This window comes from Thermobia domestica, chromosome 15, assembly GCF_964235325.1.
Source record: "Thermobia domestica chromosome 15, izTheDome1.hap1.1, whole genome shotgun sequence".
Classification (NCBI taxonomy): Eukaryota; Metazoa; Arthropoda; class Insecta; order Zygentoma; family Lepismatidae; genus Thermobia; species Thermobia domestica.
The window spans coordinates 197,502,817-197,515,602 of NC_137468.1; the positions used below are offsets into that span (position 1 = coordinate 197,502,817).

A 12,786-nucleotide genomic window follows, 5' to 3' on the forward strand; every position below is an offset into this window, starting at 1 on the left:
TTGTCTTGAACCCGTCTTCTTTGATGATTTTTTTTTTTTTTTTTTTTTTTTTTTTACAAATTAGTACAAATGAAATAAGTCGCACAATTCTTGTCATTGAATAACAGTCTTGTGATAATTTTTCTGATTACAAATGAAATATTGTCATGAATTTTTTTTTTCGTAAAACTAATTTTTTGAACTGAACAATTCTTTTCTTTTCAGAAACTGATCAAAGAAATCGTTGTTCAAGACAAATGCGTGTCTATAAGGTTTTCTATCACAGGATAAGAAGAGTGAAGGTCACACAAATAAACCATAATTTAATTTGAATATTTAGGATTATCACAATGGCAAATCCTTATTATAAAACCAAGGCACCTCAGTATGTTAGACACGCCCCTAATATTTCACAGTCAGACTAATAGCTATCGCTAGCTGCACTGTCTCGTACTCTAATATTTCACAGTCAGACTAATAGCTGTCGCTAGCTGCACTGTCTCCTACTCTAATATTTCACAGACTAATAGCTGTCGCTAGCTGCACTGTCTCGTACCTGATGCCAAGACATGCCGCTCCGTCCGTGCAGGCAATTACCAGATGAGTAGAAATTGGAGAGAGCACCTAGTATCCTTATTATAAAAGTAAGACGCATCAGTTTTTCTCTCACGCTCCTAGTCAGGCTAATAATTGTCGCTACCTGCGCTGCTTTTTATCTGACGCTAGTGCCCAGCCAATTTTCAGACAAACCAAACGCATGGGGGAACAACTAGTCTCTATAATAAGAAGTTACTTTAGCAGCGAAACGTAATCAATCACTTTGAAGAAGAGGCGTGTATGCTTTGAAACTATTTTTGAAATTAAACTTTACGGATGTTGTAGCTAAGCGTATTTGGTCTATTTGAAAAACGATACAATTGTTTAAAATACAGTGTCGTTACTATGTGAATACTTCTTGTGATCACTTTATATACTAATTTTTAATTTTGTTTTCTTCTTAAACGGCAATACATAGGAGCAAATGGTCAATTGGAATTTTTTTTTATTTTTATTAATGACAGTAAGAAAAAGAGAATGTTTTCTACAAAATGTTAGAATATGGATATAATAGACAAGTCTATCTTGTCCATGCTAATTTTGGAACTGTGAATATTTGAACATTTGACCAAGGCACTAACTATAGTACATACATACAAATAAGAAATTGTGTTACAATTTCGGTAATTTGTCATTTCTTTCAGCAGATGCCTGATGAAAACAATAATACATTGCCGGAACCAACACAAAATTATTCTTGATATCGTTCATGCTTTGGCTGGTTTTCGTTATTTATTCACAGCCTTTCAGGTAATGGCATAAGTAATCTATAGTGGAGCATAGTTTTCTTGAAATTTTGAAAATCTTTTCTATGAATTTTTATACGATTTTAACAAAATTTGAAGAAAATTATGTAAAATAATGGACTTTTTTTTTTTTTATCATCATTTGAATATACAGGGTGTCTCTGAACTATGGAGACAAGCTTCGAGAGGCATTCTACAAGTGAAAACAAAAAGTCCTTATCAATCCATATCCGGTAATGAGTAGTTCAAGAGCTACAGGCTTCCGAAGTTAAGGAATATCGAACTTTCGAGCTGAATATTGCCAAAATATGCGCTCATTATATGCTTATAACATCCTTAACCCAAAAGCACACGTTTCAGAATCATGCAATGCAGGCGCATAGGATAGTCTTATAAGGCGGAAAATATTCCTAGCAATAGTGGGAAGTAAACATGGACGTAAATAAGTATGTTTGGACCTCTGATTACTAACAAATGGCAATTTGCTCGTGAGCTACAGATATCTCATATAGCGCATGATGTAATGTCCGACTATCCACATGTAAGGGCAAGTATTTCAATGGGAGATGGAATGATAGGGATACATCCTTGGATTAAAGCGAGCACGAACGTTTCAGGCATTATACCATTGGTTATGTGAAACATAGTCACCTGGGAAACGAAGTATTGTTTGCTAGTGATCAGTTGTTTCATACACGCTAATTTAGATCCGTATTCTGCCTTATGTGGAAATCCCATTCGCCGCCACTGCGGACAGAAACGGTTACGAATCCATAATGGCATGTATTTTGACAGTATTGACTTCAAAAGTTCATTATCCTGTGATTACCGAAGCCTGTAACTCCTGAACTTCTCATTACTGGACATGAGTTGATGGGAACATTTTGTCTTGTTTCACTTGAATCCGAAGTTTGCCCATAGCTTAGAGACACCCTGTATATATGTCTGCTGTTACATTTTGTAGAAAATGTCTTTGTTTTTACTATAGATAAAAAGTAAGTTCACTCCATGTTGAAAATTGATCCTTTTCTCTAATTATCTCTAAAGTACAGTGTTAGCATAACTAATCCATTCATTCTGAAAAGGCTATATTTTAAAAAGTGTAATACGTACACACATGAAAGATATTTGAAAAGAACCACATGCTCACCAAGTTTATACACTCTCTACAAATATTCACCAATATGTGTCTCTTCGGTGAAACGACACACGTCCAGACGACGTCTTTTTTTTCTTGCTTTCCCTTCATTTTCGACAGGTACTAACCTCACACTGCCACACCCGATCGGAAAGATAATGGACTCATGCTGTGACACAATAAACTTGGTGAATTTGTTGTTCTTTTCATGTATCTTTCATGCATGTACGTCTAAGACTTTTGAAAATATAGCCTTTTCAAAACGAATGACTCGAGAGAGTCCACTCTATCACTCTTCATGCAAAGTAAAGCCCCAGCATACAATTTAGTTAGTGTTTTAATAAGATGGAGTCAACAAAAGAAACTTAGTATGGTTAGAACCCTCAACCAAAAAACAGGTAACTTACAAGGTTGTATTTATCATGTTCAGTTATGCGACACAGTCCACTAGTTTTCATCCACAATGAGCTGTGAGGGAAAGAGAACTGAAAGAAGCAGAATTGGGTTCAAGTTAAAAAAATAAACCAAAAGCCAACAGATATCAAAGCAACAGCATGCATGCCATTAGGTTTCAGTTAGCAAAAGAAAAGCACAGCGAAGGATGTCCAAAAACGTTGAAGAAATAATGCTTTATTTTATTGAATCAAAAATTTTCTTGTACGACTTATATCTGGAGAACTATATATAGTGTAGCCAAACCCAAACTATCATTTAACTCAGTGTGATGTGTTTATTCCGTAGAAAATACGAAAACTCGATTTAGGGGCCGTTCAAAAATTTTGTGGCCCCTGATTCAATTGATCCAAAAGATCCAATATATTTTAATCAAAAAATTTTCTTGTAGGTCTTGTATCTGGACAACTATATATAATGTAACCAAACCCAAACTATCACTTAACTCAGTATGATGTGCTCATTCCGTAGAAAATACGAAATACGTGGGCCCCTGATCCAAAAATTAATTGTTGGCCAAAATCGCAATCTTTTGATCCAGTTTTGAATCATTTCTAAATTTCTTGTTTTCTAACTATTTCTGAACATATAGACTTGAACAGAGGCAATTTTTCCGCATAAGAATGACGCCTATTATAAACTGTGGTTTGATTTGACGAAGTCAAAATGTATATATGAATAATAATAATAATAATAATAATAATAATAATAATAATAATAATAATAATAATAATAATAATAATAATAATAATAATAATAATAATAATAATGAAAATAGCACTTATTTACCAGAATTTTACATGCTACACGAAAGTAACATCTACATACAAGAAAGTATATTGTAATCTAGACAGTGGAACAATAATTAACGATCAATATTGGTTTGTAAACATAGCTCGAAAGCAAGAGAAGTCATTACGTTGTAAAAATGATACTAATCTATAAAATATTAAATTACAATTTAGAAATATCGAATGTAAATATCGGTCCCGTTACGATACCATACTAAACCGATTTTTCTTCTATTAAGGAGTGTTTTTTCTTTTTACTATATTCAGATATTATATATATACATATATATACAATTGGATGTGCATCTTAACTTAATACGATTCTTATTGCTACTAACTTGTTACTATAGCAAGCAGTTCCGCTCTTTTAAAAATCATGACATGAAAAGAACAAGTGAAAATATTAAACGTCGTAGAGAATACCTTACCTTTCCACAGCTATGAAAGATACAAATTTGGCTATAGTTTTTTTAATTATGTAATATTACATTTTATAAAAAGTAAATCATCAGGATGAAATAAACAAAATCAAAAATTTTAAATTTATTTTATTCGAGAAAGGTAAAAATGTTTCCGATGCACATGATGAATATGATCATGACTGAAATGGTAGAATAAAGAAAGTGGGAGGAAACGGGAGAAACCCAAGAAAACCACGCACACGGTTTTTGTCCAGTACAAAGCCCACTTGGCGCGACCTGGGATCGAACCAGGGACCCCATGCACCAGAAGTGAGTGCCCTGCTACTGAACCACCGTGACCAATATCAATGAATGACAGATTCCCAACACAGATATAGGTATACCACATTGGGTTAACACCTAGTCGTCCGTTCCAAGCGCTGCTATCGGCTGAAGGAAATTCACTCCCTTTGGCTTAGACGGCTGCAAGTCTCTCTCGCTTAGCAACAGCTCAACTCTTATTGGTTCAACGTGTGGATGTGAGCTTTAGTTTGCATGTTTGCCACGGATCAAGACATTTTAGCAGCACTATAACAACGTACAATGTTGTGACTTGATATATAGTATCATCTATTCTCAATATTTAGGCCTTCAATACTGAATTGAATAACATACTCAAATTATGTTTTCGTAAAACAATATAGACTGAATCAAAATTAGAATGAAAGCTGTGACTTTTATTCTTATTTTATTATTACCTTTTCGATATATTCTTTGGTGTTATTTTGGACAAACTTGTATTAAAAATAAATTAACACCGATTATCCGCTTCGCTGGGTTAAAATGAAAATTTTAAATGCACAACTCCTTATCTCATGTGTTTGGTACACGTGAAATATGTTGTTTTTGTTTTTAGTGACATTAATTTAAACGGGATCGGAAGTCTTACTGTTTATCTCAGCGATCCCAAAAACTATGGATTCAACACTAATATCGGTCATTTTTCATCAGTTTTGTGATTTTCCCTCTCCCCCTCCCCCAAATTGCAGGGTTGAATTTGGATTTAAACGGGATCAGAAGTGTCACTATTCATCTCAACGACCCCAAAAACTATGGATTCGACGCTAATATCGGTTATTTTTGATCAGTTTTGTGATTTTCCCTCTCCCCTCCCCCAAATTGCAGGGTTGAATTTGGATTTAAACGGGATCAGATGTGTCACTGTTCATCTCAGCGACCTCAAAAACTATGGATTCGACACTAATATCGGTCATTTTTGATCAATTTTGTGATTTTCCCTCTCCCCCATGTTGCAGGGTTGAATTTGGATAATAACTGCTTTAGCCTTGGCATTCTTGTACTATTTAAATGCATGATATTAAACTAACACGTGATTCAAATAAAAAGGAGAAGTAACTAGTTGCATGGTACACTATTGACTAAGTTTATTGGAGAGGAATATATTTATATATTAAATAGTAACTATGCATTATTTTCTTTTAGATTTTTGGACATCCTAAAACAGTTGCAGCAGCCCTGAAAAATAAATAGCTTACAAAAACTGCGTTAATAATAAAAACATTAGTACGGGAAATATTGAAGGAGTGGGTAACATGCTATGGCTTAAAGCATCTTATTAAGGCTATGCTATTTAATTATGTGATATGAGGCATAATTAATAATCTTGTAGTAACTAAAAGTATTAAATATGCTTCTCTAAAATATAGACTAATAAGCAGTTTAATAACAATAATAATAATAATAATAATAATAATAATAATAATAATAATAATAATAATAATAATAATAATAATAATAATAATATCTGACGAGGCACTACAAAGCCTAAATATATACAGGGTAGATCATTTATATTTATAAGCCCTTGTAAATTTTAAGCTAGTAGATACAAAGGACTGAAATTTCGTATCGTTCAAATATCGACAGGGGGACATTATTTGATATACTCTTCAATACCACTAGACTAACAATGTTGCCAACTCAACAAAGTTGTATTTTTTCAAATGGCACTACAACAGATCACTACATATTTCAAATCTACATGTAAAACAAAAAAAAAAAGAAAGAAAACTACAATTCTACACTTGTCATGTAGTGTTGCAAACTAAGGACAATATTACAACCAAATTTTTGCAATAGTTTTGCAATAGTAATTAAGCATGTGACATGGACTGAGTAAATCCATATCTAAAGTGTTTTAGTGTAAAATATTTCGAACAAATAGAAACAAAGTTACATGGAATTGAAACTTTGACTTTTTTCAAAAGAACTTTATTTCAAAAAAAGTACTTATATAAGTATTACATCTAATTATCTACATGGTTTTTAATAGGCACGAAGATCATACTATTATTTACAGCAATTTGACATCTCAAACCATTCCGGAGAAAGTGGTTAAATTTGATACGTTGCTTAAAATGGCGTATATATATGTTTCTTGAAGATTTTTGATTAAATTTGCTTCTATGACATTATAACAGTACGTTCTGGTATGTGTAATTACAACATGTTCTCGGAATTACATAATTTCAAGTAGTGTTGCAAACTTTACCAGTATTTACCATATCTCCAGGTCAGTTTGAGGTATCAAGTTGCCGCAAACAGCAGTATGATGTTCATATATATTGAAAGCCATCTATGCAATTGGATGCGACGCTTATCTAAACAGTTTTTCGAAATAAAGGTTTTGAAAAAGTCAAATTTGCAATCCCCTATATCTTTGTTCGTATTCATTCAAAATCCGTCATATCATAATCATAGTATTAGACACAAAAGTACTTTCGATGTGCTTTACCCCGTCCGTCTCACGCCAGTTACTACTGTTGTAGAACCCTCCAAGTTTCGAAGTTTGTGATACTGTAGCGTCCTTAGTTTGCAACACTGAATAACAAATGTGCATGGGCGCCCAAATGGGGGCAGCCCACCCCTGGCGCACGAAGATGTATACGTAATATAGAAAACCACGTATATTAAATACTAGAAACACCAGACGTTATATAGCAATCATGGAGATGGGCCCCCCGCTAGAACATTTTCTTCGGACGCCACTGCAAATATTATACTGTTTTGTTTTCACTTTACATACAAATTTGAAATATGTAATAACCTGATATAGTGCCATTTGAAAAAAATAAATTATGTTGGGTTGCAACACTGTTAACCTGGTAGTATCACAGAATATGACAAATAATGTATCCTTACCGATATTTTTACGGTACAAAATTTCAGTGTTTTCTCTCTATTAATTTAAAAGTTACAAGCGTGTATCAAGATAAATGGTCCATCCTGTATATACAGAGTGTTTCAAAACAACACCGACAACGTTTGGGAGGTGATTCCTGAAACCAAGGTAAGACAAAAAGTATAGACCAACCTGGGTGCACAAATGCTTCGTTTCGCAGTTATAGGCTGCTGAAAACATGAAAAAATGAAATTTAAAAGTATATAGATCCAAAACTATGGGACCTGCCGTAGTTGGGTCAAGACTTCACTTAGGAACTAGTATGTACCCTATCCAAATATCCAAGTTTCAGAATCCTGCGGTACTTCCGCTACAATTTTTATAGAGGGAGTTTGGTTATGGGCATATAATTTGAAGTACTTACCAACTACCTCTACAAAATTGTTGCGGGAGTACCGCAGGATTATGAAACACGGATATTTAGATAGATCACATAGTAGTTTCTAAGTGAAGTCTTGACCCGACTATGGTAGGTCCCATAGTATTGGAGCTATGAACCTTTAAAACTCATTTTTTCATGTTTTCGGAAGCCTATAACTCTAAAATAACGGACTTCTACACACAGGCTGGTCTATACTTTTTGTCTTATCTTGGTGTCAGAAATCATCTCCCAAACGTTGTCGGTGTTGTTTTGAAATAGCATGTATAATTAAGTTATCATACACGTATATGGTATGATATCTAATTAAATATAGCAGTTTATCACTATTTCCAATGGCTTTGTTTACATTTCGTGGGATTTACAATTTCTTAACTAAAGTTTACGTAAGAAGATAAAATATAGTAATGTACCGGGATATAATTTTATTAAAATATTTTGATTCGATTCGGTAAACTTGATATAGTATAAGAAGTTTTAATTCATTTTATTTATACATCCGATTTTAAAGTTTTATATTTTTATTGTAATTACGGAGAGCATTATGTCTGAAATCTTCAACATTAAGTCTGGAATTTTATGCCAGAAATAACTCGATATTCCGTATCAGATTTAAGTCAAGATAAAATTTTGGGACAACATTGGTCAATATAACTCAAATTTGGTATCATTTAGGAAGTATCTTTTAGTTGCTGTTATCCGTGTTGGAGTGTAAAACTACTCTTAAATTCAATACTTTGAAATAAGACTGTCAAATTGAATCTTTTATTAAAATTGGATAAACAATGTTTATGCTGAATATAGATATTCGAATGCTATGAAGCTCCATTAGACATTATATGCTGATATTATTTATTACTTTAATAAGGATTAATATTGTTAGATTTATATTTTGCTAGAATTAAACATACAATTAAAATCAGATAATTTATCTGTTTACTCTTGAGTAAACCATTGTTTATAAAAACTATAAGGTGATTAAACATCTAGTCTAACCTTTGTTATAACATTCAAAATAGCCAACGTAATACATGATTTGATTTCTCACTCTTGATAGGAAATTTCAAAACATTAGTATTTATATTTATTTCCTTCAATAGTCTTGTATTTAGTCACGTAAGTATATACTGATCTTCATATATTCACGATGGAATTCCTCCGTTCTAAGAATACGAGGATAAGTCAAAAACTATCCGCAATGTAACTATAACTTTTCTTATATTGTTTATATTAACGTCTGTCCTCGTTTATTTTATTGTTATGCTGTTGTGGTCATGCTATGAAAGTTTGATCCTAATTCCTCCATTTGTCTTCCTTTTGTCTATAATTTTGACATTGTTTCATACTGACCTCTGTCCCCGCTTATTTTATTGTTATGCTGTTGTGGTCATGCTATGAAAGTTTGATCCTAATTCCTCCATTTGTCTTCCTTTTGTCTATAATTTTGACATTGTTCATACTGACCTCTGTCCTCGTTTATTTTATTGTTATGCTGTTGTGGTCATGCTATGAAAGTTTGATCCTAATTCCTCCATTTGTCTTCCTTTTGTCTATAATTTTGACATTGTTCATACTGACCTCTGTCCTCGTTTATTTTATTGTTATGCTGTTGTGGTCATGCTATGAAAGTTTGATCCTAATTCCTCCATTTGTTTTCCTTTTGTTGCAGATAGATCATGGCCGCTCCATTAGAAGTTTGCACCAAAGAGGAACAACGAGCAGTGAACGTAACATGTGTTTTCGTGATAATCCAAACTTTCAACATACGGATATCAGTCTTCTAGATTTTCATAAATAACTATAAAGATGATCCTAAATCTTCCAAATAAGTACAGATAACGATCACTAAAGTTCATAATTGAGTTTTTTGAGAACATGCTGGTCCTAACTCATATATCACATGACTACTTTTCCATTTCAAAAATATCACAGGTTTCAAAATGGCGGATTTCAAGATGGCGGCGAAGGTTCGTGTTCTACTCTGCCCATTCTTCTTTTGCCAATATATGAAACTACCACCGTTTACATTGTCTATCATTCACTATTTTCACGATTCAACACTTTATTTGATGTATTTCAATAACATAGCATAGCCCTTCTACCACCAACTTTGACCCCTCCCCCTCTGTTTCTTATGATACTCAGCCGCTGTAACTTTGCACATATACATATTTTCACATCCTCTATTAGGCGCACTATGTCTCATCCCGCAACTCAATTCATCCATTTGGACCCTTTACTTGTAAGATATGTTAATTTAGACTTATCCCTATTGCTGGTTAAATTTTTAAGCCAGTTTCTTGAGATTGATCGATCTGTAAGTTTTCAGCTTACTAGTACATAAGAATGTTCTGTGTTCAATCATGTTACTGACAAAAATACAGAATTAATTTATGGATGCTTAGGCTGATTTTACAAGTCAGGATTACTGTATTTGCGGCTCTAAACTTTCTCTGCTTATTGTATTAGATGCTAGAGTACGAAGAACTTTGTGATAATTACAAGCACACGATTTCTAAATTAATTCTATAGAAATGCCATGTAGCTAATTTAAGATTCTTTCTAAATTCTTGATAAAAATGCCGAAACCAAAGTTTGAAGTATTTTTAATTCTAGACGGATACTTAGAGTACAATAAAACCTACTTAGATCAATAGGCTTTACCCAGGCCTTTTATTTCGATTTTCATCAAGTGCACAGCTAGGTAATTGAGGAGTGGTTATGCATCCCTTATATGATATTTCCTTTAGGCTTATTATTTTTTTTTAATGATGTACTACAATGGAAGCTTATATGGCCCATGGGACCAATGTACCGCAAAATTCCGTATGTCTAAAATGGAGCAATAAAAATATTGTCAGAAAATCGGAAATTATGAAATGTGGCTCCAAAAACTTTTAATAGACTGGGCGTAAAATATATGTTAACACGGCTCTGGATTATCTGAACACGGAATAAACATATATTTCACTACATTATTATTATTATTATTATTATTATTATTATTATTATTATTATTATTATTATTATTATTATTATTATTATTATTATTATATTAAGCATAAGAAATACCATGATTTTAGTTCCTCTGAATTGGAAATGTGAAATCTTAAAAAGATTTATATATTCTTTAAGCTCAGTTTAGAATATTGTATTAAACAATGTGAAAGTTTTATGTGATCTGACTGATAGTTTTTAATCAATGACGTTTAGAAACATTAAGCCAAATGTAATTTTATGACTACTGTTCTTAGCTTCTTGTTGTTTTAGATGGATGGAAAACTTGATAAGTTTTACTGCGTTGACAAGGAATTATTTCTGCTTAACTGACTTTTATCTACATTGTGTTTTATATTAGTACCCTTCTTTTTATTGTTTTCTTTCTTATTATTTATTTTTAGTAGTATTATTATTCCATCGCATACTCTGATACCAAGTGCTGTATTTTTGCCAAAAGCTGTTCGCGGCACTAAAATAAAGATTATTATTATTATCATTATTATTATCATTATCATTATTATTATTATTATTATTATTATTATTATTATTATTATATTCTAATACCAGAAGTGCAATGCTACAGCGATGTAATTACACAGAAAACAAGTTTGGAAGCGGGAGATCAGAATTCAAGTCCCTCCAACACAGACATTACGCTTCCTTGTAATTATATCGTTGTATTGCATCGTCAGGTACTTAAAAAAACATGCCAAAGATATATGCAAATAATGATTGTTTATATCCGATGAAGTTCCGATGATTTTTCAACCAAAATATGTTGAATTGCTTCTGCTAGTTGCCAACAGATAGTTGGTCTATAGGACTTGAAGTAACAATGCATCAAGATACAGAAAATTTTTTTACAAATATTTACGTAGACTTTGTTGTCATTATTTGGCTCTAGGGACTCACCTAATAGAAAGCTTGGAGAAAACAAATCTTACTGAAAGCTACTTCAGAAATATTGAAGTTTGCTGTTTAAGTTCGTCTTGTTCTTAGTAACAAAAACTAAACATTATGATTGCAAGAAACAGAAGAAAACTACTGCAGAATACAGTGGAAGGACGTTTATGAATTACGTGAGCAGCTAGATAATATGGCTTGTTCAGTAAGTCATATAATCACTGTATCAATTTTCCATTGATGTCATTAGACAAAAGAAAACGGGAAGGTACTTAATAATTACAGCTTTTAAAATTTGTTATTTTTAACTTTTCTGCTATGAAATCTATTAAGATTGTAATAATATTTATTTATTTATGATATAAAGTATACAAAGTAAACGCGTATATTTTCTTGTAAAATGAATAGTCACCTAACAATCTTAAGGGAGCTGACTACTAAAAGTGATACAAAAGCTACTCATTTTTCTTTTACCCGTTTTTTGTAAGTGAAGAAAGATAATGAAATGTAACTTACCACAGTAATAGATAATGTTATTCTAGACCCGAAAATATGAATGAAAATAATTTTCAATGCTGCCATCCATAGAAATTACAGTGTGATCAGAATATGAATTACCCAAAAATTTACGTTAAGGGAACGACTAGAAAAATGAACTCAACGGTAATTGATGGCTTATCATGTTGTATTGGTTTCTTGTTAACTAACTTGTTCCTTGTTACTTTTACTTTTTAAATAATATTTGTATTTATTTTGTTATAAACTACAAAATAAATAATTTTGTAATTAACAGTACAAAGTGAGTAAAAATATTATTTAGAAAGTGGTTAACAAGGAGCCAAAACAACATGATAAGTCAAATCAATTACTGTTGAGTTCATTTTTCTAGTCGCTGCCTTAATTTAGATTTTGGGGTAATTCATATTATGGCCACACTGTAATTTCTATGGATGACAACACTGAAAACTTCTTCTCATTCGTATTTTCGGGTGTAGAATAACATTATCTATTATTGTGGTAAGTTGCATTTCATTATCTCTCTTCACTTAGGAAAAACGGGCAAAAAAAAAAAAAAAAAAAAAGATTAGCTTTTGTATCATTTTCAGTAGTCAGCCCCCTTAAAGTGTTGCACAAACT

General features: G+C 32.3%; 1 protein-coding gene across 7 annotated transcripts in view; it reads right to left on the reverse strand.

Moving 5' to 3' along the window:
• Nucleotides 1-12,786, reverse strand: part of LOC145671795 (kazrin-like) — a 312,194-nt gene that overhangs the window by 25,331 nt on the left and 274,077 nt on the right. For 4 of the 7 annotated variants that reach the window (XM_081741011.1, XM_081741017.1, XM_081741012.1 and 1 more), the window contains one exon: nt 2,868-2,945. The exons of the other annotated variants lie outside the window; for them this stretch is intronic. In XM_081741011.1, the coding sequence (XP_081597137.1) occupies nt 2,868-2,945 (78 nt within the window). The remainder of the gene's footprint in view (nt 1-2,867; nt 2,946-12,786) is intronic. 7 annotated transcript variants of the gene reach the window in all.